The sequence below is a fragment of the Pteropus vampyrus genome, unplaced genomic scaffold (genome assembly GCF_000151845.1).
Source record: "Pteropus vampyrus isolate Shadow unplaced genomic scaffold, Pvam_2.0 Scaffold306, whole genome shotgun sequence".
Classification (NCBI taxonomy): Eukaryota; Metazoa; Chordata; class Mammalia; order Chiroptera; family Pteropodidae; genus Pteropus; species Pteropus vampyrus.
In genome coordinates this window covers 1,598,049-1,625,008 of record NW_011889087.1, presented here as the reverse complement: position 1 = coordinate 1,625,008, position 26,960 = coordinate 1,598,049, and the positions used below count along the sequence as shown (strand labels likewise).

The 26,960-nt window shown below is 45.5% G+C and overlaps 2 protein-coding genes and 2 pseudogenes across 5 annotated transcripts in view; 1 reads left to right on the top strand and 3 right to left on the bottom strand.

Moving 5' to 3' along the window:
• The first annotated feature begins 393 nt into the window (after window positions 1–393).
• HIGD1B (HIG1 hypoxia inducible domain family member 1B) lies at window positions 394–5,198 on the top strand. The gene is made up of 3 exons (XM_011377131.2): window positions 394–3,120; window positions 3,960–4,094; window positions 4,717–5,198. Exons 1-3 carry the CDS (start codon window positions 3,021–3,023, stop codon window positions 4,779–4,781), a joined length of 300 nt encoding a protein of 99 aa, XP_011375433.1. The 5' UTR covers window positions 394–3,020; the 3' UTR covers window positions 4,782–5,198.
• A 133-nt stretch (window positions 5,199–5,331) lies between these two features.
• EFTUD2 (elongation factor Tu GTP binding domain containing 2) overlaps window positions 5,332–26,960 on the bottom strand; it is a 35,456-nt gene continuing 13,827 nt past the window's right edge. For 3 of the 4 annotated variants that reach the window (XM_011377127.2, XM_011377129.2, XM_023521520.1), the window contains exons 8-28: window positions 24,350–24,440; window positions 23,468–23,550; window positions 21,207–21,373; window positions 19,387–19,511; window positions 17,271–17,334; window positions 16,791–16,881; window positions 15,066–15,201; window positions 13,757–13,884; window positions 12,609–12,802; window positions 11,595–11,706; window positions 11,039–11,179; window positions 10,283–10,384; window positions 9,239–9,321; window positions 8,694–8,780; window positions 8,335–8,461; window positions 8,044–8,131; window positions 7,295–7,413; window positions 7,077–7,171; window positions 6,435–6,588; window positions 6,139–6,246; window positions 5,332–5,794 (exon numbers count right to left, since the gene is read on the bottom strand). In XM_011377127.2, coding sequence (XP_011375429.1) covers window positions 5,699–5,794; window positions 6,139–6,246; window positions 6,435–6,588; window positions 7,077–7,171; window positions 7,295–7,413; window positions 8,044–8,131; window positions 8,335–8,461; window positions 8,694–8,780; window positions 9,239–9,321; window positions 10,283–10,384; window positions 11,039–11,179; window positions 11,595–11,706; window positions 12,609–12,802; window positions 13,757–13,884; window positions 15,066–15,201; window positions 16,791–16,881; window positions 17,271–17,334; window positions 19,387–19,511; window positions 21,207–21,373; window positions 23,468–23,550; window positions 24,350–24,440 — 2,391 coding nt within the window. In that variant the 3' untranslated portion in view covers window positions 5,332–5,698. Of the gene's footprint in view, window positions 5,795–6,138; window positions 6,247–6,434; window positions 6,589–7,076; window positions 7,172–7,294; window positions 7,414–8,043; window positions 8,132–8,334; window positions 8,462–8,693; window positions 8,781–9,238; window positions 9,322–10,282; window positions 10,385–11,038; window positions 11,180–11,594; window positions 11,707–12,608; window positions 12,803–13,756; window positions 13,885–15,065; window positions 15,202–16,790; window positions 16,882–17,270; window positions 17,335–19,386; window positions 19,512–21,206; window positions 21,374–23,467; window positions 23,551–24,349; window positions 24,441–25,531; window positions 25,568–26,960 lie in introns of all 4 variants that reach the window. The other variant, XM_011377128.2, reaches the window with a different exon arrangement.
• LOC111730309 lies at window positions 13,363–13,481 on the bottom strand (annotated as a pseudogene).
• Window positions 15,868–15,986, bottom strand: LOC111730320 (annotated as a pseudogene).

Sequence of the window (26,960 nt, the reverse complement as noted above, 5' to 3'; positions counted from 1 at the left end):
TGAGCGGCAGAAGACCAAGTATTTATAGCGTGATTGGTCAAACAGCTCACTGACCCCAAGTCTGACTCCAGCCTATACTCTGGATCCACTAAGTCCATCAGCATTATTCATTTAGAGCCCTGTAAATTAGAATTTCTATTAGTGTGACCTGATCTGGAAGAAAAAGGTTTACTAAGCTAATTACTAACGTAAAAATGCTTAAATCAACAGGGTCGGGCCTGGTTAGTACTTGGATAGGAGACCACCTAGGAAGACTGGGTGCTGTAGGCGTTAAAAAAAAAAAAAAGCTTAAATCAAAATAATTATTAGACTTGGTATATTAACAAAAATGTTATCAAAATTTTATCTTATCGGTTTACTAAAGCAAGACTCTCTAGAAGTCTGTTCCTTAAAGTTTTATTGTGTTCTCAGTTTTTGAAATAAAAAGCAACTTTATTTCTTCTATTTTAAGATTTCCCCTTCGCTTTATGGTCATTCTCCAGAATGACTTGACAATCACTACTAGTTCAGAGTAGTGAGAATGGCTAGAAATCTGGACCTTTTTCTGACACTGTGACCTTGGGCAAGATGTTTAACCTAAGCCTCAGTTTTTCATCTGTGAAATGGGAAGAACAGTAATAGTACCTACTTCATAGCTACTGTGAGGATTAAATAATCTACCTAAAGCCATTAGCATAATTTTTGGCTCATAGGTGCTCAGTAAATCATAGCAACTATTGTTATTTTCTCATTCCGGGCTGAGATGCTGTGGGAGCATCAACATAATCTCAACAGGCTGAAGTTGAACTTCACTCTCGCCATAGTGTGGCCCTTGTTCTCCAAAGGGCTTAGAGTTGTTCCTGATTCTTGCCCTGTCTCATCTAGACATTTACAACCCCTACCTCTGGACTAGACCATCCATCTCTTGAGAATTCAGGCCGCTATTGAGACCAGGAGAGGCAGCATGAGAGAGTGTGTGAATGACTGGGAGGAGAATTCCCATGGACACTGGGGATATGTGAAGGCCCCAGGGAGTTGCCATGACCCTGGGTCTCTTCCTAGAGCAGTGAGTGCTGGGGAGAGAGAAGAGATACATCAGCTGCTGGACAAATTTTCAGTGTTGAGAAGCCCTTTAAGACAGACACACAGGGCTGAGAGGGTAATCTAGGGAAGGAACAAAGGCCTGGGATGGATTGGGACTCTCCAGACTGCATTTCAATCTTACTCCATTTGCTTAGCAAGAAGGTACTTTTTCTTCTAATCGGGGGTGCCGTGATGGATCAGCAGTCCTAAACTTAAGAATCAATCCGGAGAGGGGTTCAGCTTGGCCAGCCTCCTGGAAAGCAGGTTAGGAGTACAAACTTTGGAGCCAGCCAGACCTGGGTTCAGATCACAACACTGACATTTGCTAGCTGTGTACCCTTGGATAAGTCATTCAGTTCAGTTCCTTTGTTTATGAACAAACTGCTACTTATCGTATAGAATAGTTGAGAAGTTTGAAATGTAAATACCTAGAACAGAACAGGCACTAATGCTAGTCATTGTCATCTCTAACCAGAGTGGGCATTAACCCCTAGGCGGTATAAAGAACTCTGGAAAAGTGAGGGAAGTTCCAGTTGTTTCAAACTCCTGAACAAATCTCCTTGGTCCGGAAAGCATCCTTGAAGGGTTCAAGACCAAGACCAGAGAGCCTGCATCCCACAATTGGAACATTTATATCCCACATTGTTCATAGGAGTATTTGAGGCGCTATAACTCAAGGGAGAACTCAGCATCTCTACCCATCCTTGCCTCTATCTTCCCATCTCAGTTCTCCATATCAAACCCTCTCTGATCCGGCCACTTGTGTCCATGGGAATTAAAAAATTAAATCTAGTTAAGGGCTCACTTCTATTTGGTCTTTCATTACTCTCCAGTGCTTGGAGCCCAGCCTGAAACTCAGCAGATGGGGGGTTAAGACTGATGCCCTGTCCTATCTCCTCCCCTCTCCATTCCTGACTTCAAAGTCCCCATAAAGCACAACACCGCTTCCCTGACCCCATAGTGGCAGCTCCATCATCAGCTCTCGGCCGGTTCAAAACAGCAGACGCTGAGCCCTGGCCCAGCTGCTGGCAGTCCACTTTCTAGCCATCTCCTGGGGTAAGCACCAGCATGCTAAGGACCTGTGGGGCCAATAGTCCTTGCTCCTCCAGGAGAGGAAAGGCAACTAGAAATAGAAGTTGCCTTAAGCAAGGAGTTGACTCATGGTTGGACTTAGAAAGCAGCCTCCAGGTAGAACCCCTGGTTTAATGACCAGGACTATGGGGCTCTTATTTGTGATCAGAGCAGATATTTACAGGAGTTAGTAAGTAGAACAATAGGGATCACCAGCCCAGGGATGGAGGCAGGGGGTTGGTATTTGCTAAGTCCCTGGCAAGAGATGGACCTGGAAATGGGAGCAACTCAGAGGCCACAATTTCTTTCGTTAGTATTAATATCCAAAATCTACGCCAAAGTATACACAAATCCACGTCCAGTTATTTTAATGGCTGGCTCTGGTGATTGGATAACCATGCTGTAACACTGTCTGAGACAGCTCTGGCTCCCTGGAGTCAGATCCCACTCTGTAGCTCCCTTAGGAGCTACAAATGCAAGGCCAGTTGTGGGGGGAGGATGGGGGTGGTCCCAAGATTCAAGGCCTATTCCTCCCACCCTCATCTGTGCGTTTTTCCAGCTGCTTTTCTTGGCCCAAGGTTGACGTTCATAGGGATACAGATGAGGGACGGGGAAACAGAAAACAGTGAAGTCAGAACGAGCTGGGGAAGAGGCAGATGTTAGGAAGAGATGGAGAAATGGGGCTAGTGGTCCAGCCCTCGGAGACAGGACACCTGGACATCTTTCCAAGTAGTGGTTGTGTTGGGCATGGTAAGAGATGGTCTTAGCAGGCGACTTCCTCCTTTCCACCCCAAACTAAGGAGCTTGGAGTTCTGATTGTGGGGTGCCTCCTTCTAGGGCTGGGCTGAAGCCTAGGAGGCCCAGCTGCTAACATCGGGGGCAGGACCATGTCTGCTAACAAAGGCTGGTGGGTGCCGCCCAAAGGTGAAGACAGTGTATCCGAGAAGTTCCTGAGGAAGACCAGAGAGTCTCCACTGGTGCCTATAGGTGAGTGGGAAAGGAAGGACTGGGGGATGGGGCGGGAGCTTTCTCTTAGAGAACATGTCTCCCAGTCCTTCCAAAGAATGAAGCAGAGAACCAACATCTAGAAGAGGAGTGAAGCGACCAACAGCAGAGGTGCCAAGGGATAAAGGGACACTCCCATACAATGAAATGATCCGGATGGGTAAAGGTGGTGAACAACTGAGTGCATAGGATAACTGAGTGAAACCAGGGGCGTCAACACCGTCAGGAGGAAAGGAGCAGTTTGGGTTTCCCCAGGGCTTCTTTCCTCAAGGCCCTGGGAAAGGAGGAAGACAACTGTACCAGCATGTGGGAGCCAGCAACCTTTGAAGAGCCCAGAGCAGAGCTGATGGGGTTGGGGGGAGTCATGATGATGCGCTATTTGTGAGGGAGGGGAGTCATTGGAGGGAGGCAGTCACTTTGAAAACACCGTTTAGAGCAGCAGTCCCCAACCTTTTTGGCACCAGGGACCACTGCTCTTACGACTCTAATGTCTGATGATCTGAGGTGGAGCTGGGATGGTGATGCTAGTGTCAGGGAGCGGCTGCAAATACAGATGAAGCTTCTCTAGCTCGCCCGCTGCTCACCTCCTGCTGTGTGGCCCAGTTTCCTAACAGGCCACGGTACCAGTCTGCAGCCTGGAGTTTGGGGACCCGATTTAGAGGAAATAACTCACTAAACCAATGATATCTACTCCCCCGCCCCCATGAAGCACCAAAGCAGCTGTTTATCCAGATGCCTAACCTGCCTAGGTGAGGTATCTCTCATCGGGAGAAGAATGTGCTTAGTGGATGAGGCCCAGGGATCATGTTCTCTAACTACAGGCCTAGGAGGCTGCCTGGTGGTGGCAGCATACAGGATTTACCGGCTGAAGTCTCGTGGTTCCACCAAGATGTCTATTCACCTGATTCATACCCGAGTGGCAGCGCAGGCCTGTGCTGTGGGTGCAATCATGCTAGGTGAGTAGCTTGGTGCGGACATAGGAGAACGAGAGCCGAGTCCTGACAGTTAAGGGACCATGATTTCAGTCCTTGTTTCCTTTACAAGGCTCCTTTGTGGAGTTCTTGGTACCGAGACATTTTCAGGATGCCCTTTTAATCCCCCGTCCCAGGCCTGTGGGGATGGTGCACAGTCTGTCCTACAGGAGAGAAAAACCATGCAGCAGAACACATGCTGAATTTCTCTTCTTCTCTGGATCAAAAGGCAGACAGCTACTTAACTAGTTGTGTGACAGTAGAAAATCTCTTTTTCTCATCCTTGGTTTCCCCATGTGCAACAAAATAACCACCCTTGGCTTGCCTACCTCACGGGCTGCCGTTAGGTTTCTGATGATTTCTGATAGAAATACCCGTGAAATGCTTTGTCAAACGGGTCATTTCCCCGGGCTGTGTGGTCAGGTGCTTGTAGCAGCTGTTGAGCTCTAGGGCAGAAAGATGAGCAGAGAAGCTGGACTCTCAAGGGACTGGCTGGAGACAGATCCCTAGGGCTCCAGTTGTTACTCCTCTCTGGGACACCTGAGAGAGTCAGAGGATGGGTGAAGCGTTCAATGCCAAGGGGTATTTTTCCTTCTCCCTTACACAGGTGCTGTGTATACAATGTACAGAGACTACATCAAGAGAACAGCACAGGACACCGGGGAGAAGTAGGGCTCCTACAGCCGAGGCACGCAGATCGTCTCACAGTGATCTCTGGTATGCTTCTAATAAAGGAGTTTCTCAGAAAATCAACAGTCTCTTCTTCAGCTGGGGGAGAGCAAAGTAAGGGATTGGTAGTGGCTGGTGGGGGACTTAGAGCCAATATTAGGTAATCAAAGAGTTCTAGCCCACAATTCCAAGGCAGGAGAGAATCTCACAGGGCAGAAGCGGACGTGCAGTAGACATCTGGTCCCAGGAACCCAACAATTCCCAAGCCGGCTCAGGCCCACACAGAGAGCATGGTACAGAGGGCAGGACACCAGGAGTGGGAGTAGGTCAGTGAGGAGGCCTCCATGCCCATGGGAACACTGAATCAAGGGGCAGGCATTCCTCTCACCACAGGCTGCTTCCCTGGGGACCCAGGCAGGAAGAAGGCTGCAGCTGGAAGCAGAGGCAGCGAAGCCTCATGGGAGACGACATATATTCAGAACCCAATTGCTGGGACTAGACTGTACTAGAGGAAAGGGGGCAGAGGGGCGGGGATGAAAGAAGCAGAGCAAGGCAGAGGTCAGAATGTTCTGTTCACTTATAAACCACGTCTAAGGTCAAACTTGTAAAAAAAAATTTTTCATGTAAATTCTGAGGATAGGACCCCTTGGGGTTAAACACGTTCATCCCCTTCTTCCCTGAGTCCAAGCTCCATTCTGTTCCCTGGGAATGAAGCCAGGCACAGGCTACAGAGGGAACCAGGAAGTCGAATGCGCCTCCCTCACTGGGCTCTGGGTTGGAGGCTCTTGGTTTGTTCGAGATGGCCACAGCAGTTCCCAGACACTCTCTGACAACATGGAGTCCAAGTCACTTGAGGTTTCAGCTTCCAGTCCAGGATACAGCCTACTGCAGGGAGCAAGAGTTGCCAGAAGTCCCGGCACTCACATGGGGTAATTGAGCACAACATCCTGCTTGGCGAGCTCCAGCAACATAGGATCATCGAAGAACTTGCTGATGCTCACGTCCTCACTTAGGCCCTGCAGAGGGTGGGGGCAAATGCAAGAATCAGCTCTGTTTAGTGGGGGCCATTTGACACCTGCACTTGAGTGGGAAGCTGGTGGGGGGTGGAATGTCTGCCGAGCTGTTTCAGGGGCCTGCCTTTAGGTTATTGTCACTGGGGAGAAGGCCTCCCTTTCCCAGCTGGACTGGGCCCCAAGTCTGGTTGCCTGAGGCCTGTACAGAGTGCATCTTACTACACTGTATAATAAACTGCTCTTGGTCTTTGGGAGAAGGGTCCAAAAGGAAGGAAAGAAGAGAGATAAAACTCCCACTGAGACCCAATGAAGGCTGAGGGGTGGAGATGGGCCTGAGGGACACATACCTTCCTACGACGGGTTTTGATCATGAATTCCCGGGCCAAGTGAGGAGCTGGCTGTGGCTCCAAGGGGCGGATGACAATGCTCTTATCCAGAGGATCACCAGGAACGATCTGAAAGGCAAAGGCATTTTCGATGGTCCAGGCAGACCCCCAGTGCATTTGGACCTGGAAGCAGGACTCTTCGAGGAGGTTGGAAATGAGTCATGACTGAAAGGGGAACATGTCAGAGGGAATTGGCCTTGTAGAGGTGGGAGGCCAGGATGGGAGGCCAGGATGGCCAGCCTGTACCATTTTCTCACCTGCCAATGGTGAAAGACAGACAAGGAAAAGGCCTGCCCCTGGGTGTGAGTCCGCAGATCAGTCTCAAAGCCAAAAGAATCAATGGCAGGGATGAAAGCTTTGATGGTGTAGAGAGGGGAGCCTGGGATGGGTGCGTCCTGAGTCACGTGCCCCCTGAGACAGAAAAACAAAGGCTGAGTTCCTAGTCCTACAGAGGCCAAAAGCAGAGAAACAATCTGCCCCCAAATACATCCCAACCCAGAACTACCATTGGAGAAATAACAACTGTAAATGCACTATGGACGGCAGAAAGGGCTGGAGCTCTCAGTGTAATTCCCGGCAGAGGTCAAAGGGGCAGTGACCTCTGGGCCAGATGGGAACATCGATGGGCAAGGCTTTATAGACATTGCCATCACTGACATACTGCATCACTTTCCTCAGGAACTCTCTGAGGAGGGGGCCCAAGAATCTCAAATTTTAATCTGCAGGAAAGCTGGGGATTTCCTCATTCCTATTCCTATTCCTACTTCCTTCTGAAAAATCAGCTCATTAGCTTTCAGAAGTGGAGAGGGCAGGGAGGCTGATCCCTCCACGGTAGCGGAGTGACTTCCTGCTCTGCTCTTGTTCTCTGCGCTCTCCCTAATGTGCTTGGGGCTGCTTACCTGCGCCTGGCCAGGACAGTATAAACAGCAGAGACACAATCTGCAGGGGCCTGGACCTCTACAAAGTAGTAAGGTTCCATCAGACGAGGAGTGGCCTACAACAGAGCAACAAGAAAGGGTTCCTCAGCTTGGGGAAGGCTGAGGACCGAAAACCTGGATAAAGGGAAGGCTGAGGGGCTGGGCTCGCCTATGTCCTGGCGCAGCACAGCCCCACTCACCATGAGGAAGGCAGAATAGACGACTCTCCTGGCCGTGGGGATGATTTGGCCGCCGCCCCGATGCAGGGGCTCCTGGGCAACCACTGCATCTAGGATCTTAAACTTGACGTTTCGAATCACTGAAAAGGAGATGGGGCAGCTGACTGGGTGATTCTGGTACTAATCAAGGGCCCAGGGGCAGAGCAGCAAGGAGCCTCTTGCAGCCTTGCAGTTATCTTGCGGCCACAAAAAATAAGGTACAAAATTGCCCTACAGATGGGTGTTCTACCCAAGGCCTGTAGCAAAAAGGTCAGAAGTTAACCCTATGTTCATTGTGTTTGTTTCAGGCCATGTTCAACATCATAAGCTCCCATAGAAGTTTTTGCCTGCCTCTTTTGCAGACATTTAATTATTTTTGGATATAGAATAAGTTCTAGAAATTGCATATTTGTTTCCGTCACGTCCAATTCTGGTCTATAAACCACTCCTATCCTCCTCTTGATACATCTTGGCAAACACATTTCTTCTCAGGAATGAGGAACAACTAACTGTCAATTTAAAAATGACTTCATTTCCAGGGTGTATGAAGTGGTAGTAACAGGATAGGGAGGGAGAAGGGAGGAAGATGGCCCAGGACGTAGGATGGCCCTGTGTGCCCCAAGCTGCTTCTCCTGCCAGGTACCAAAGATGATGCCATCATACCTCATACACCCAGATGCGATGACCCTACAGGACTAAGGTGGGGGAGGTGGAGAAACTGGTAGACTTACATTCATCACAGAGGGGTCCCTCTCTGGTTCCCCATTGGAAACCTTGAACGATGCTGTCCTTCACTGAGCCAAGAAGAGCCTTGTCCACCTGCATGAGACATAAGGGCCCTTTAGCAGTGACCCTGGCAATAGCCAAAGAATTTAGTGGGAGGAGAAGGTAGGTACACTAGTGAAAGGATAGTCTTCTTCAACAGAAGACACAAGATACTTTGGGGGAAAAAAAGAACACTTTGTAGTTTCTTCCACTTGAGCTGCGAGACCACCACGTGGCTCCCATCAGTTCTGCTGTACCTCAGAGGGCAGAGTATCATCCACCAGGATGTTGGGGCCAGTGGCATCAGGGCCAAAAGCCCAGATGGAACGAGCAGCCAGCAGATCCCAATCGTATTTGGTCTGGAAGAACTCTCCCAGCTTCTTCCTGGGAGAAGAGACAATGGAGGGCTCAGCCAGCTCTGTGATTGCTGGCTCCTGGGGCCATAAATCCTGCCTTTCTGGAGGGCAGTCACCTCAGCCCACCCACACCATGCCCAGGATGGTAGAAAAGCAGGAGATAAAATCACTTCTCAGAAGGATGTGTGGTATGAGAAACCTGGCAGGTAAGCTGTGGCGCCCACCTTCTTTCAGCCCTGGAATCAGAGGCATGTTCTCACCTGTTCCATGTGATCTGTACCACCTCGTTCTCGATGTCCTCAGCGAGTCCCTTCTCGAGAGGCTCAGCAATCATGGTGATCTTGTTCCTAGTGAGAAAAGAAAGAAGAAATGAGGCAGGTTAGCAGGACTAGCACTCTAAAAACAGGGTGACAAAGGGAACAGCTAAGGCAGTGACATCGGTGAAAGCCACAGGGGCATAGTAGAGCCAAAAGGGCTTATTTTCTGTCTTCTTTCATTTGAATCTACTGTTCTTTAAAAAAAGTAAGGTTTGGGGCAACATTTTAAAATAGTCATATTATATAGAAAGGAAAAGTGGCAACTGTGAAAGTCAGCCTGAAATAGAAAGTCTTAGGGCAAAGGATTCCATAGTAGCGTGTCCAAAGCCATAATGGGTCACAAGCCAGGGCGAAAACTCAAGTATCCTAAACACCCCCATCCCACGACTTTGAGATCCCTGTTTCCTCAGTGTCTGTGACTGCGGTGGAGTTGGTGGGGAGGGGAGAGTGCCCTGTCAGTCCCAGGGCCGCTATGAACCCCAGCTTACTTCTTATTGGGTGTTTCAGCAAAGCATTTGAGGGAAGACGTTTCCACCACTGTCTCACAAAAGGTGACAACGGGGTCAGCCACCTGGGAAACAAGATAAATTACTAAGCAAGTTCTAATTTTGTTGGAAGGACAACCTTCTGCCAAAGGGAATTCTCAGGGCCCCTGACACTACCTCTGGGAGGTCCTGTGAGAATTAGCATTAGTGACAAGTAGAACAGTAGGCTAAAAGCCTGTACCCTCACTAAGAAACCCGAGACAACTTAGTGTAGTGCAGCATTTATGTTCCGGAGCTCAGAGTATGTGGGGATCAAATTCAGGCCTAAATTATAGTCCCCCAAGGCATCTTTTTAACATCCGTTCAGCCGTCCCACTACCACTCACTGAATTAGCTCTGCGGGTGTGTCAGAGCTGGTACTAGAGACTGACGGAGAATATCTGTTCCCTTCTCAACCCATAATGTTTGGGTAGCACAGTTCCTCCCTGACCTCCCACAAGGCCTGCGCCCAAGAAACTCAGCTTCTTTCTTCTATAGCACCAGTCCCGGGCACATCGGCAGAAGAGTCTGGAAGGGTACTTGAAGGGAAAATGTGTGTCTCAACTGGAAAACTGAGGCCATGCAATAGCCAGTTTAATCGAGGGGCTACGTCAGCACTTGACATCGAATCCAGGGGAGCCAGGCTCCACTTGCTCCTTGAAACCATCCACTCTGAGCCTTAATCACCATAGACGGGTTAATTGTGCAACTATATTTTTCAACAAATGACTGAGATTAACTTTGATTTGGGAGCCTTGACTTTATATATATATATATATCACACTGAGAATAACCTTGCAGAAAAGGACAAACCAGATCTCAAATACCTCTCCATTCTGAGGGAGCAACAAATCATGCTTTTCCCAAACAGGATCTGCTCTCCTACTGCACCCCATTTTCCTGGACCTTCCAGGGGAATCAAAGGTTTGGCTGCTTGTAAAATCAGTCTGGAGCTATGAGCCAAGCCCCTGGCCAGGCAGGTACTCAGGAAAAGGGCCATTGCTCTACCTTGATGTCTATTTCTGAGTACATCTTCCGCAAATCGTGCATCACACAGTCCAGGTAGAGCTCCCCAGTACCCAGAATCACGTGCTCGCCAGATTCTTCCACCTGAAACACAAAAGCTCTGGTGGTCATGGCCTGGACTTTCTTGTGCCAGCAACAACAGACAGAAACAGAATCAAGGCTAGAACTCAAAAGGAGGTGCCCAAAGCCACTATCAGAAACAGCCACTGCTCAGCATCAGTTCCAGCCTCTTCAAGGACGATCAGTGGGAAGAAGCAACCTATGAGTCAGTCCTCAAGAAATCTGGATCACTCAGCACTGTGCCACTGAGTATAAGGTCACCAACTTAATTTCCACCTTAGCCATTTAGGGAAAACCCTGCCCTCCGTCTGGGCACAAGCTGACCCTTTAGTCCTGGTAAACTACATAGAAAGGTATGTTTGTGGGCTGAAGGGTGCAGAAGGGTCAGAGTCACTCACTTTTCCTTCTGTATGTCCTGGAAAATCGATGCAAAGTGAACTCCAAGGAAAATCTCTTCCCTATCTAGACACGTGTGGAAGATGCACATGCTTGTTTGTGCCCCCCACCCGATGGCTCTCATTCTGCCTTCAAATGACAGTGACAGATAGGGATTAACTCCTGATACAGGCTGCTGGAAGCAGCAGATCAGAGATACCAGATGGACGTGAAGATGTGGGCAGCACAGACCACTTAGCTGAGCAAGTAGGGCTGGGCAGCTGCTGCAGGCCGCAGACCTACCTTGGTGGTGAGGGATGGATAGCTCTTGTTGACCTTGCGCAGACCGTCCAGCATCTTGGGCAGCTCTGAGGGGTTGACTGGCTCCACCGCAATCTTGATAACAGATGTGGTGTTGAATTTCAAGGGCCGGAAAATCTGAGCCTGAGATCCAAAATGTAGAGGCGTGAGGGCATCTGGCCAGAGTAGGCACAGAAGGTACAGAGGTAAGAGAGGAGCTGAGGACTTGCTTAGGAGCAGACTATTCTCCAACTAGTAGCCACAGGGCTCCTTGGAGGCAACCTGAAGGGCCATTTATTCCCATGGTTTTTGGCAGAACAAAGAGACGAGCGAAAGAATAAAAGGAACTCCTCTTAATTCCCAGCACCTGAGCTGAGTACAGGGAGACTGCAGGAAGGTCAGGTCTCAAAGGCTGAGACTGTGCTGAGGCCTGGAACCAGGAAGTGGCAGTGACTCCAGGTTAGTCCCCTGCAAGGTCTGCTGCTTGTTGCTCCCACGTACCATGGTTCCTGTGACCCTCTAGCTCAAGCCAGTCAAGCTACCTCTTCAGAAACTGTACCTCCTCATTGCCTCGAGGTTCGGTTATGGTCGCTGTCTTCACGATTGGCTGATCGACACCTTCAATCAGAACCCAGTTGCCAGCAGGAACACGGTTCACCTCAATGTGGTACCTGAAGCAACATCCAACAAGCAGCAATGGAACTTGGGCGGAATATTCATTTCATAAAAATGTACTCAGAGCCAGGGTGAGCCAAACAGATACATTCTAGCAGATGAGGGATGCAGTAATCAATAACATAACCACATATGTATGTAGTTACAAAGTGATAAGTACCATGAAAAGAAAAGTGCAAGGTATTATAAGAGGACAAGACAAGACGATCTAGCTTAGTTGTGTGTTGGAGGTAAGTAAGCCGATGCGAAAGGTGTAGGATGTAAGGAGATGCCAAAAGCACCAGAAGATAGACACTGCAACTCTTCTAGCTCTTCTAGCTCTTCGATTTTCTTCTGCCCTCCAGTGACTGGGTGGATTTGGAGGAGAGAATTGGCCATCCGTGAGGTGCAGCACCCATATCAGGAATGCCCCCGTTCTGCGATGCCAAACTTAAGAGCTGACGAGCGGCTCAGAGGCCCAAGCTAAGTCTGATTCTGCAGATGGGGATGCTATAAGGGATCCAGCAAAGTCGCCTCTCTTGGCTGAAGAATAGGCAGTGGAGGTGGGAAACAATTTCTTTGGGTAAGAAACATAAAGGTTATGACTTAAAGAACACAGAAGAAAAAGAGGGGCTTAGATGAGTGAAAACAGAAATGCTGCTACGAAAGTTCATACAAGCCATCCAAATGTAAGGTAAGGCTCTGGGCATTATCCTAACAGTAGCTGTCTTTGGACCTACTAACGTTGGGTAGTAAGAACTAGAAGTCGATGGATCTGCTGAGGGAGGGTCACCGTGGCCCCTACTGAAGGGAGTTAGCAGCTATTATGTTTCCAGGGAAGACCACCCGTTCCAGTCTCTTGGGGCCGTTCTAGTACAGAGGCCAGGGCAGAGCCCCTAGTGGCTCTGGTTGGCAGTACCTGGCCACGGAGATCCAAAGGCGGCCCACAGTGCATATCTGGGAGTCTTCCTCGTCCTCCAGGGTGTAGTTCTCACCCAGCACTTTCACAGGCTGCCCAGCATGGATGGTGCCACTTAGCACTCGACCAAAGGCATGAAATTGAACTCCATCATCTGTGCTGTACATCTTGGTAGTATGGCACATCAGGGGACCCTGGAGGAGGGGACAGAACACAACCTCAACCACACATACTCTCTGGATAATACCACTGTCTCCACTTCCCTTGCCAGAAATGACACGAGGAAGTGGCCCAGACCTACAGGAAGATGCAGCGATATCCTGGGAAAATTCCAACCACATTCTCCCTCCTGCTTGGTTAATAGGTGTCAATGTCATAGGGAAAAAAATTTGGTTCCTTTTTTCTGGGGGGAATGAGGGAAAAAGGAAAGAGAAGCAAGTTTAAGGTGGCAGATTGGCACTGTTAACTTGAGAGATTATAAGACTAACTTGCTCCAAATTTCCTCTGAAGATGTAACTCACAGTTGGTTGTATGTTTATGGCAAGAAACTAGACTGTCTAAGAATGGCTGGGAAAGAGATTTTTAAAGGCTGGGAGTGACTAGATGAGCAACCATTTGCTGAATCTTTACTATCTGTCAGGCACCACGCTATACGCAACTGTAACTTTTTTTTTTAGGCGAGGCATCTCTTTGTTGACTTCACAGATTGCAAGGACCTTGTCAGCTAACGATCCCCTATTTTTTAAAATTTTTATGCCTACAGCACCTGGTCTTCCTAGGTGGTCTCCTATCCAAGTACTAACCAGGCCTGACCCTGCTTAGCTTTTGAGATCATATGGGATCAGGCTTATTCAGGGTGGCATGGCCGTAGAGAATACTTTCTTGATCTTACTTAATTTCCGTAATGACCACACACATATTATCAGCCTCATTTCACAAACCAAGACACTTAGACTCAGAAAGATCAAATAATGTTCCCCAGATCATACCACTGGTAGTGGTAACATTAGGCTTTGAATTCGGGTCTGCCTATGCTCCTGGGAAGGGCCATGCAAGGAAGGGGAAGAAGGTATTACCCTTATGCCCAGAAAACAGTATCCCCACATAGGGGAGGGCAAAAATCAGAACTGGAGGCCATGTCTCCTTACATCGGGGTCACAGTCGCTCATGGCTTCACCGAGGTCGGAGTCCACACCGCCGGTGTAGGTGTGCTCAATCTTGGACTTGGCACCCACCTTTGGAGAGGGGATATGCTGTACACACATGTCCACAAAGCCTGTGGAGGAAGAGCAAGCCATTACTCTCACAGGGAAAAGTGAGAGGTGAGTTACTCATCCACTCATGCTGGTCAGAAAGCTAAAAGGGAGGGGACTGACTTTCTGCTCTAAAAGCTATGATACTATGATTCTGGGGGGGAAATGATACCCCATTTCCTGGGAGTATGCTGCTAAAAGGCTGGGGTTACACTGATGCCAGGAAGAACAAGAAGGTCTCAGCAGTTCCTTGGAACTCAGCTAATAAAAATTTTCAGGTCTATCAATCCATGACCTGTTATTGAACATAAGCACTTACTGAGCACTTACACAGAACCACGTACCCATCTCTTTCTAGATCTACTTAGAATAATCCCCGAATTGACTCTTCCCTGGTGGCAAACACTCCATATATTTCTGTTCAATAAGTTATCCTGTTTTTCTAATAGCCAATAAGCCATACAAGGAGAACCTCCATTGGCACCTTGGGGCAGGTATGTCTGCTTTTATGTCAGATTGATGGCCAGCCAGGAATGAACTTCTAAAATTATGCACTTTGGAGATTCAGTCACTTAAATCTCACTAGACTCAGAATTGAGAGATTGCTGAATGGGCCCCTAAGCCATCGCCTTTTCCACCTGCATTCTTTTACAGATGAGAAATTAGAATCACAGAAGAACTAGGTGGCTGGCCGAGGGTCACCCCATGGAAGGGCCAGGACCAGAGAAGGATGAAGACTCAGGTCTTTTCTCAACCAGACCAGGGTTTGTTCTACTATATCACTTGCCTTCTATGTAACTAAAATACAGGAGAGAGGAGCTCAAGGGAACGAGAAATTTGAGTCTACAACATGTTTCCCAAGTCTCAGCCTGGTGCTTTTCCCACTGTTTCACATCACCCACGAGTCCACCTTCTAGACTACCTGGCAAAACCACCAGAACCTCAGAATCTGCTTCCCCATCTCCTCTTTTTGCACGCTCCTTCTGGTAGGGAAATGTAATTGCTTTTGTTTCTCAAGATAGAATTCTTGGTACCATCCGCTAAGGAAAACACTTAGGAAAAAACCCAGGTATTCTGTATCCCAACCTGCAGTTTATTTAAAAGCCTCAGATCTCTGACTGCCACTGTGGAGTAAAGTTTCACATGACACACATGGCAGGATATAATGATGGTGATGTCAAGGGGGCCATGAGCTCTTTTTTACCTGTGAACTCGCCAAAGAACTTTTTACAGACCAGCCTGAGCAGGGGACGGATGTTCAGCTTCAGCTCCTCTTTGGTCAGGTGGATGCCAAGCTCATCTAGGGTCCTCGGGAGGCTGGTGTCCACATCACCAACAACCTGTGACGGTACCAGACACCACGTCAGCTGTATTGACAGCCCCACTGTGGTGCTATGGAGGAGGACAAGGGAAGGCCAATAGGAAATTTGAAGAGTCACTACACTAGGTTCATGTCTATGGGGAGAGCTTTTGGCAAGGACAACAATTTGGTTTCAGGGAAATCTTTGATACCTATTCTTCAAAGCCACTCTGGGCGAAGCACGCTTGGTTAAATGCCCACACCAGCTAATAAACCTGGTACTCTGAAGTGGACTGCTGTCAGTGCTGCCCCCTGGTGTCTGAAAAGCAGCATCTCATCCCACTCAAAATCCCTTACACTTCTTTCCCTATTTAGAGAAATCTCCTATTTAGAGGATCATTGCACTAGAAGGAACCAAAAATGGTCACTTAGCAGTCCATCTGCTGTCAGGGCAGGGCCAACCTAAATTGTCCTCAGCAGACTCAAGGTCTCTACTGAGACAGGTTCTATAAATTTCTTTTATTAATCCATTCCAGTCTGACACAAGATACTAAGTATTTTGTATTTTTTAGCGCTAATAAATTTTAATCATATTATTTTGTCTTGTTGCTAAGTTTTACTATTTTTTTTTTTTTAGGCGAGGCAACCCTTGGTTGACTTCACAGACTGCAAAGACTTTGTCAGCTTACAATCCCTTACTTTTCTAGGCCTATAGCACCTGGTCTTCCTAGGTGGTCTCCCATCCAAGTACTAACCAGGTCTGACCCTGCTTAGCTTCCAAGATCAGACGAGATTGGGCTTGTTCAGGGTGGCATGGCCATAGACTAGTTTTACTATTTTGTCAGCTGGAATGGCCACACACATTTCATGTATATGCATGTGTTCACTGTGCACAGTGCTTATTAAACACTTACATATTTTATAATTGTCTTAAGAGAAAAGTCTGTATGAAAATTCCTGTACAACATTATTACCCTTTCAGTTCTACCTTTTAGGTAGCACAAATCCATACAAATGCAATGTTATACTCTTTTCTTTGGAGCAGCCCACATAGTTTATATCCTTACCACTGTCCGATGCAACCTATTCCTACTGACAAACATCACGTGCCCAGAACAGTCATTAAAACCAAGTTCACGTCGCCTTTCTTTTAATGGCTGCAAAATACTTTATTTTATGGTGTGTACCGTAATGCATTTAAACAATTCTCATTGATAAACATTTAACTTATTTCCAGATTTTTTTTTCTTTTCCTATATATATGGTATAACAAATAAACATGCATACACAATTACATCTGTAGTTTAATCCCCATAAGTGAAATCATCAGTTCTCGAGTGTCACATTCTTTTGAACAGTCAAATCTTTACACAAAATTTCTTTAGGTTGTGCTTTTTCTTTCTTTTGTACATTCCTGCTTCATCCTGAATTCAATAGCACTTAGAGGGCTGCAGTGTTCTAGATCCAGAAGATTGGTGACCAACCATCTTCATACTATACTTAGTAAGAAGTATATTACTAACCATACTTAGTAATATAAAGCTGAGCAAGTTTAGGGGCAGGGGCAAAGTCCAAGTTCACCTTGAGCTTAGAAGGGCAGACCTGAACCAGACGGCCTGACTCACTCACCTGAGCGAGGATTTTATAAAGAGGCTCCAAGATAAACTCCACGAAGCTCCTCTGGGAGCTGCTAGTTGGGGCCTTTTTTGTGAACTTTCGCCTAAAAAGGAAATAAGAGTTATTTATGGGTGATCCAGGAGGGAGATTCTGCTGTTATTGACCTCCAGGGTATATTACCTAAGTTCGGAATCTGAGCAGGGCCAAGGGGAAGGAATGTGTGTGTGAGAGAGATCATAAAATTTCCCAAGAGACCCCTGGCATATGGTTATGACTCTCATGGATGCCTGAATTGAGCCGTAAAGACCTCAAGAGAAACTGCCTCGCATTCTGTTAGAGCTCATGAAGCCAGCTTACTTAGATGAGGGAAGATGGTAGCTCATGTCTAAGAAAAAAGTAGGTTTTTAAACTTCAGAAACTTTCTCTGTCAGTCCTCACTTACTGGGAAGATGAATCACCCCTCTAGAGAGCCACTTCCCACATTCTACTTACGTCTTGGGGTTGAAGTAGATGTCACCCCAGAGTCTTTTAGCAAATTCCTGGTAGTTAATGTCACCTATAAGAGAAGCCATACAATTACAATCTACTTAGCAAAGTATTTTTTGAAATTCTCTTTCAGGTGCCATGAGTGTTTCGTAGCTGAGGAATTCTACCACCTTCCTTTCCAAGGTCCCTACGTTTCCGTCTAAGTAGGCAGGCAGACAAAGACACAGAAGCACAAAGAAGGACAAAGCCTGCGAGTGTGGAACTCCTGGCTCCCTTCTCAACACTTGTCTGAGCCCCATGCCCTTCACGCGGCTCCCCGACCCCTAGGCCATTGGAGCTGACTCCCCCTCTGAATTCCTTTAGCTCTATCAGCCTACTGTCACTGTCACAGTGAAACTGCTGCAGTGGCTAAGTGGCCCTCAGCCCACACTCTCTCACATTGCCATCCATCACTCTGTAGGATTCTGTGTACCACTGGACGAAGTTCCTAGAAGTCAGAGATTATTCATCATGCTTTGTTGTACTCCTAGCAAGACGACATGATATCAACTTTGGCAGTATGGTGTGAAAAAAAAGCACCAAAGTGGATTCTACTCCCACTCCATCAAAAACTTCTGGGCATAGTTTTCCCGTATGTCAAATGAAGGGAAAATATTCAGTGGTCTCTGGTATTCCTTCCAGTGCTGACTTTCTAGAAGTCCATGAAAATGATGTTGGAGCCCACAGGTGACTTCTTCATAAACCAACAGCAGGTTCCAAAATGAGTGATAATCTCTCCTGAGGCTCAGAACCATTTTCCATCAGCAAATGAATCATCGATATATTATAATTATAGGAAGTCTTGGATATTACTTTACATGCTGATCCAAAAAACACTGAAACATATAAACTGTTTAGATGAATTTCATTTATTGTCCATCTATCCATTTTTTTTAAAGAACCATCTGGAAACAACCGAAATATATGCCTAATGATGGGAAGATGGTTAAGTTATAGGACATCTATACAGTGGACCAATGGGCAGTTACGTAAAATAATTTTTTGTAAATAAATTTTAATGAAATCAGCAAATTCGTGTGATGTAATGCTGAGTGAATACTTATCCTGTTATGTATTTTATATATGTATATGAAATATGATCTCACTTATGTAAAATACTAAATAGAGAAAGGAACTATAACGAAATGTTTGTAATAGTTATGATAATGAAGTTATGAATAAATTTTGCTTTCTTGACTAGATTTTACTGTATTTCTTTACTAGAGTTCACTTTTCTACAATGAGGATGTTGTAAATAGGTATGCATATATTAAAAAAAAAATACCGAGTTTTATCTACCCATTTTTTTTCACAAGAGCAAACACATCCACACTGAGCATGAGACAGGACAGCTGACTGGCAAGGACAGAGTCCCCAGAGCTGCCAGCTGGGAGACTGCTCGCAGAGCCTGTCTTTTCCGTTCTAAAACGGGGTGATCGTAACCCCTCTAAGGAAGTATAGGATTTGACACACACAGCGCTCAGAACACGGTTTCTCCTGGAATCTGAGGGAACTGGGGAGGCAAGAGGTGGAGAGGGGCACGGGAGCCTCTTGAGATGGTAAACTGGTCCCAGGGCTCTGGTGTCGAGGTTCCTGAAATCTACAGTCACGCATTCAGGCATTCCAGCAGAGGCTCGTTCGCACTCACTGCGTATCTATCATGAATCCTCAAGCTGGCCGACAAAATTTCTCCATGCCTAGATACAGATGGAAAGGCAGCTAGAAGCACTACCAGTGAGGGAGAGTCCATCTTTGAGGAAGAGATCTGAAGGGGCTTTGTGAACATGGATAATTTCTTTTTGACAAAATCTGACTCACTCTAGGAAAGATTCTTATTCCTAGAGCTCTTTCTTCATTCTTTTCTTCCCAGTCTTCTTTATTTTTCTATTGTTTGGCAACCACTTAACCTGAAGAAAGGGTCTAGGATCCAAAAAGAGCCCCAAATGTGACAGTGACAGTTGATGAAATGCTCCCCGCGACTGGGGACTGTGGCATGAAGCCAATTTCTAAACCATTCAGCAGGAAAGGCACACATGACTCAGGGGAAGCTGGTGAGACAGACTGCCAGCCAGAACTTACTTACCAAAGGTGTCAGCATAGATCTTGGCAAAGGAACCCAGTGTGAAGCAGATGCTGTACTGGGAGCTGGAGAAGCAGACGTTGCCCAGGAGTGGGGACAGGATCAAGTTCTCATCAGTGGAATACATGCTGAAACAGAGACAGTCATGAGCGCACAGCCAGGCTGACACACCGCCAAGGGTAAAGGGCAGGGACTCAATATCTCAGCTTCTCTCTAGCCATTGCCCTAAGATGGGGCTTACATAACAGTCAGCTTTGCCAACGGCCTGGACCAAGAAAGTGACATGATGGAGCTGTTCTCTAACTCCCAGTAACAGGCTGATTTCCCAGAGCTGGAAATGCTCTACACAATCTCCGAGAAGTTAACTGCACAAGACAGACAAGGGGAAACTTGGAGGGCAGTGACAAAGGTTTCAGACCACAGGAAATGAATCAAATATGATCAGAGAGAAATACATTCTGGAGAAATCTCAATTTTACAGTCACAAACAGATGTAAACACCCGTATCAATGAATGAATGAATGAGTGAATAAATAAGAGAGAAAGTAACTTTGCTCCCCACTCCCAACACCCTACTCTTCTTTATTCTGCTTTGTTTGGTTTTGTTTTACAAATTCGCATTCACTGAGATTAAAAAAAACTAGTTGTACAAAGGGATCAAATCCACAACCCTAGCTTTAAGGACATGCTGTTTTGTGGAATTTCTCAATTTAGAAATAAAAGTGTTGGCTGATAAAGAGCAGTCCCCACCTTACTACACCGCACTCCCAAGTCATGCTCCCCAAAGGCACATGCTTTTAACTCCTTTAAAGCTGCTTTTAGAGCACTGACCTCCATATTTCTAATGTTTATGTTGCTATTTCTTGTTTCGAGGTTCAGGTATGACTTTTTGGTAAAACAGCATTTAGCCCTATTCCACCCCATCTCCCCTTCCAAAGAAGTTTATCCTTGCATAATTTGGACTCCTGATGTTTTATATTGATCTCTAGTCATTCTCAGCCTTTCCAAAGACAGGGAGAAGATATTCCTGTTGAGAATTGGTGCTGCAAACCTGAGCTGCTTCTGAATGTAAACCTGGCTCTGGCCACCTAGATGCTGTCCCCAATCCTCAACTGGAGAGGTGTTCTCTCAGTAGGAGGGGCCTCCTTCCAGGCTCTTTGAGGGGGTCTCAAGAGGTCACCCAGTACATCCTTCAGTGTACAGATAAAACTGTCTTTAAGACATATTTAACCTAGTCTTCAAAGCCACCTTGATACTGTGTTCTGGAGTCTCCCAACCATCACGCATACTTCTTGATCTAAGCCCATCTTGTAAAGCAGCTAGATCTTCAGAAATGACAGCCAACAGTTCCTTTATTTACTGAGTCTGTGCTAATAAGATAATAACAGCTAGCATTATTCACCAATCAGTTATTGTACGCTAAGCACTACGTTAAGTGTGTTACATCAACTATCTATTTAGTTTCTTATAACATCTCACTGGGCAAATATTATTATCCCCTTTTTACAGAAGCAGAAACTGAGGCTCTACAAGCTTAAGTAATTTGCTCGAATGCATGTGGTTGGTATGAGGGGAAGATGAGATGATCCTAGAGCTCAAGGTATTGCCCATGATACTAAATTGAAGGTTTGTGTTAAGCTGCGCAGAGAGTTACTGAGGCCAAGGCCATGGAGTCAATTCCTGTGGGGCCATGGAACGAGCTACCAGTCCGTCCAACATGCTCTTCAACACATGCCAAGGAATCAGAGCTGCTCCCGGAGGTGTTCGAGGTTAAGATTTATAAAAAACCAGAGTCCCCGAGGACAGTGCCAGCATCCCTGTACCTTATCAACCCGTTGACCTCATCGACGATGTGGCGCAGCTTGTAATAAGCATCGGTTGGAGGCAGCTTCAGCTCCAGGATCAGCCGGTCGATTTTGTTGATGCACACGGTGACCGAGAGCCTCTCCTGCACCGCGTGCTTGATCAGCCGCTCTGTGTTCAGCATCACCTGACAGACACAAGGTGGTAAGGGCAAAAAGGGCAGAAAAATCCAGAGCAAAGACAAAGAGGGTACTATTTTAAAATCGAAAGTATAAGGAAAAGAGGACCTGAGGAACTATCGTTGGGTAGAAGAAGAGAGTATCCTGCCCAAAGACAAATTCAGAAACTTTAAGAGGGCACCTTGCGGAACTGAGAAATGAATAAACACACTGATGATGCTGGGGCCAGGTTCCTCTGTGCTGGAGAAGAAAAGGAGGCTTAGGAAGAAACTGTGGTGCTGAAATGGAATTGTGGGAATTAGGATAAACCAATGATTTCTTCTCTTTTGATTGTGTTAAAGATTTTTAATATATATGTATAGAAATAGCTATAGATATGATGGGTATATATATTATCTGTGTTCAATGAAAGGACCTAGAAGCAATGTACACCAGTAACAACAAACATACCCTGATCTGTTTCTAAATACCAGTCCCCACTCTAAGGAGCCAGAGCTCCTTGGAGAAATAGCTGAGTCCAGGATTGGGGCAGGGAATGTATAAGATGAGTCTAGAACATCTTTTTCTGCCTAAAAGGAAGGAAGTACTCCAAAAAAAGATGGGACATGTCAAAAGGAAAAAGGAGCCAGCCTGAAGGAACTCTTATTAACCAAATCTGGGATAGCTAAAGTATCAAAATATATAAGGATAGTAATGAATTATAACCCACGAGTAAAAGAAATATCTGTATCCATACTGATAATAAATAAGCAAATGCAGGAGAAGGGAAAACTCTTCTTTATAATAGAATCCCAACCAATAAATAAAGAAGAAATAATAAGACTTAAAAAATCACAACTTGCAATTATTATAGAATTAAGCTAGGAATGATCAAGATATGATAAAATTGAAGGTAAAGTCTGATAAGGAATAGAGCGTGTAAGACTCAAGGTACTCTCCACAAATTATTTATTTCAAAGGGAAAATCGTAACTTTATACTGGAGAAACTTGGCAGACCCGCCTTAACCAATTGATCAAAGTTAACACTGTCAACAACGGGATAAAGTGACATCACGGGCCTCCTGGTGTGATGGGACCAATGAGAACACAACTATACTTATGTAGTATTCCTGCCCAAAATAACCTGAATGTAATCACGAGGAAACATTATACACACCCAAATAGAGAGACATTCTACAAAATAAATGGCATACGCTCTTTATGCTAATGTCATAAAAAGACCAAGAAAAGTAAAAGAGCAGTTCCAACTAATTAAAAGAAACCAGAGACATGAGGACTAAATGTTATGCAGCATCCTGGATCAGGAAAAAATTCTACAGAGGACATTATTGGGGCAATTAGTGAGACTAAGATCCGTAGAAAAATATCTGCACAAAAATATTGTATCAATGTTGAAGTCTCTGATTTTGATAACGGTACTATGGCTATGTTAAGTAAATGTCCTTATTCTGAGGAAATACATTCTGAAATATTTATTTTCAGATGGTTCAAGGAGGAAATATATGCATGTGTGAGAATATATGCATATACATACAAAGAGAGAGAGAATTACAAAGCAAATGAAGGTGAGTTCTTTGTACTATTCTTGCAACTTTTCAGTAAGTTTGAAGTTATTCCAAAATGAAATCAATTTAAAAAAGAGCAACTCTGGCTCCCTCTGCTGGCTATCTCACCAATGACAACATGAATGAGGTTAATTAGCCAAATTACTCAATCTTTCAATTTAGAAAGATAAAAGACACCCTGGGCCTTTCAACTTCAATCTCTCTTTCAAGCTTAGAAAAACTCATTAGCATTTAAAATCCATTTATATGAATATATTCTCTTCCCTCCCTTTTATTTACAGCTGTCATTTTACCATTGTGTTTCCTGAATAACAATGGATCTTATCATTTTGAGCTTTACTAGGCAGGGCGTGAGGGACTCACATTGAGAATTAATTTTGAACTTCATTTGCTGCCCTAATTTTAGAGCGAACATGAGCCTTAAGCCCACAGCTTTTCATGTTCTCTGGCTCCCGGCTTGCTCAGTGCTCTGGGTATTGTGTGAAGCAAACCTAACAGGGAAGAAGGGTCCTAAGAGACAGTAGAGTCAGACTCACGCCCTCAGCAGCATCGATGAAAAGGACCACTCCATCTGAGATACGCAAGCCAGCTGTGACCTCATCAGAAAAATTCACATGTCCTGTAAAGGAAATACCAACTAAGTAGCCACTTGCATGGTGGCAGGACGAGGCGCAATTAACTGGTAGGTGGTCTGAAGAGCACTGCAAAGCATGTGATTCCCCAAGATCCCCTTTCCCTTCTCCCCACAGCTGCCTGCAGTGTATAAAATTCCACCATTAGAGTCACATACTTGGATTAAACTTTTACCCAGGAGGTCCCCAAACATAAAAAGAACCAAGTGTTTTTTAACTAGGAGGGCATAACATATTCACATTCACACATGAGCTTAGCTTAATCAGCAATAAGCAGAGTTCTGTGGGACAGAAGACAATCTGGACAGGAAAAAGGGCAAAGAGGGGCCTGGAGCATGGGAGACAGTACTTGGCAAGGTGCTGCTGGTGGCGGGGAGGGCTGACAGGTATGAGGGCATTGGGCACCTGATGGGGCAAGGAAGTCCAATCTGTCAAATCCTAAATTTTCCTATTTAAAACTCTGCTCCAAGTTGGTCCTTTCCAAAAGATAAAGTCAGCCACAGGGCAAGGAATGCTGCTCCCACTGGAACGAGTGTGTCCCCGAGCGGTTGGTGTGTTGCTCCCAAAGTCTCTTTCAAAAGACTGAGAGTACCTGAGGCTGGGGACCACAGATGACTCACCTTGTTACCCCAGTGTCTAGCATGGGGCCTGACACAGATTGAAGTGAATAAATGAATAAGATTCCCTAAAATTTAAATATTCTAGAGCAAAGAAAGGAGCAAAATAGAAGGCTTGCCAATTAACCAGTGAGAAGCGAAGGAGACAGCGAGTCAAGGAGTGTCCTACCTGGAGTGTCCATGATATTGAAGAGGTAAGATTTTCCCTTGGTATCTGGCAAAACCACTGTCACAGGAGTGCTTTTGATGCCAACACCTCTCTGAAAGTCACAAAAAGAGAGTGGTCAAGGCTTCTTACACAAGTGGGTTCATTCCGCTCTTGGGGCTTGCCAGCTGCTAGTAAACTGCACTGCTGTCTCTCCTTGTAGTGGGTGTGGTTTTTATCTAGGTCTCTTACCAAAATGACTTTGAAGATGAATATCTTGGTGTTAAATAGGATTTTTTTGGAGGGGTTGGTTCAAATACAAAAAAGTAAAAATAAAAATGAAGAAGCAAGCAAAGCAGTATTAAACCTTAACAGAGAATCCAGAGTCCTAATAGCTTATCTTCCTCATAAACTAGAAACGAAAATAATAACTAAGCACTATACAAGTAAAAAGAAACAATCTGGGGGCATTTTAGTATCAGAAAATATTATGAAAGCTTTAACAGGGAATAATTATTAAACTCTAGTCAAATAACTCTATTAAAAACAACAGTAGCTAACATTTGCTGGTTGTTTATCATATGCTGGCACTATTCAGAGTTTCTTTAGTTAACCCTACTGATGTACTTGAGCTTTCCATGTGGTCGTTCAAGACAAAGAGACAGAAATAAAGAAGGTGAAAGAGAAAGGGTTAGAGGGGAGGAATAAAGATCCAGATGGAAAGAAAGAACCAGTCGGAATGGGAAAGACAGTGATGTATGCTTACTCCTTTATACAAAAAGAGAAGTACAAAGACAGACGGACCCATTCTCAAAGAGATCTACTCCTAGAAAGAGATCATCATATAGATGAAGTTATCTTATAGATTTGAAGGATGTTGTCATTTAAAAAATCATGTTGAGCTTCTTTCTGTATAACTTACGGCAGAAAGGTAGATGTCACCTCTTAGTATCTGCTCTATTAGGTCAAATTAAATCCAGTCATGGACAGGAGGTTCCCCCCTTTACCCTACAGCTTGCCTACCCAGCTCTCTTTCAAGTTATAAATCACGGGATGTCTGGGAGAAGCAGGGAGATGAAAAGGTGTGGGGTGGGAGTGGAGGAGGGGTGCGGTACGGTCGAAAGTGTTATCGTAAAAGTTCCCCTACGAAACTACTGCTGCTGGGTCTGGTGTGGGCAACAGTTGGATTTCCCAAGGCACACTTACCTCTTGCTCTGTGAAGAGGATGTCAGTGTAGCACAGCTTAAAAAAAAAGAACTACCGTTACCACCTGAATTCAGACTCCTCTTCTGCATGAACCATCAATCACTTTTCTTCACCACCTCCCAACTCAAGGGTTTCTGCCCCAGAAGGAGAATAGATTGAAGAGAGCAGGGTGTCCCTACAGAAATTCCAGACACTGAGAGCAGTGTCCTCCCAGATGGAAAATGCTCCTGGATGTGTGTTTTTTGGGGGACTGGCGGTGGTCACTGAAGACCAGGTATGGCTGGAGAGCTAAATTATATTAAATTCACTGAATTCTTAGAGTGGTAAAGGGAGATACATCCAGCCTTCAAGGAACCCCCGCACATCAAAACAGTCAATCTGGCAGAGACTGAACAATTATTGCTCTGAGACCTGCAGCCACACTTGGCTTCATTCACAGGCATTTAAATTTATCATGAAAAGAACAAGGTCCAATTGTATTATATTTATAGAGGAGGCTTTTAATATTATGACAGGAAAAAAATAGGCTGTAAATGTCAGGATATATCAGAACAGAGGAGGGATCTCAAGTGCAGAGCATATCATCGAAAAATACTGCAAGTTAATATTCTCTATGCTCCTAAGAAAGTTGAAATTATTTTCTTAAAGGCTATTAATAGAGATTACACAATTATAAAGCAGCACTTTGTAGGCGTCATTATATATAATGACAGGGGGAAGTTGAAAGAAGAAGAGAGACACACCCCTGTAGATTCTGAATGGTTCATCCCATACCCTCAATAGAATTTCTACTTACATCTTGGTCATAGCGCTTTCTGATTTCCGGGTGAGTCTGCTCTATTAAACAATCTACAAAACACGTCTGAAAGGAAAGAGAAGGTTAAGACCTGCCGACCACAGAGGAAAATCTACTCTACCCTTCCCCGAGCTCCCAACATACCACACATTTAGAGATAAGGAGAAGAGAACCAGGAGGATTATGGGACAGCGATGGATTAACACTGAAGCCACAGGATTATTTTCAAATGAAAGATGCAATCTTTCTTGGACAAGCATCTCCAGGGAAATGAAAACATATAAAATCAGAGCAAGGCTCAATTTTCCCTCTTCCGTCTAGATGTAGACACAAAGTTCAGACATGCAAGTGGCTTAGTAACAGGCTCCATTCGCTGCTCAGAAAAAGTGAGAATGTCATAGTAAGGTTTCACAATGGGCATGGAGGCCCCCCACATTCAGGAGGTCCAGCTTTCTGGGCTCAAACCCCAACCTGTGATGAAGGCTTAAAAAATGGGCGAAAACAAAAAGAAACCCTGTTCCAAGTAGTCAAAAGTTTTCTAACCTTGCCGTGATGAAGGTGGCCACAAAGGGTCACATTTCTGATGAGCTCCGAGTTATCCATCAGATCTGCCAAGAAGCTAAAAAGAGGGGG

Coding starts and splice junctions, on each gene's coding strand:
- HIGD1B (XM_011377131.2), top strand. CDS start 3,021: ATGTCTGCTAACAAAGGCTGGTGGGTGCCGCCCAAAGGTGAAGACAGT. Junction 3,121..3,959: donor GTCTCCACTGGTGCCTATAG/GTGAGTGGGAAA, acceptor CTCTAACTACAG/GCCTAGGAGGCTGCCTGGTG. Junction 4,095..4,716: donor TGTGGGTGCAATCATGCTAG/GTGAGTAGCTTG, acceptor TCCCTTACACAG/GTGCTGTGTATACAATGTAC.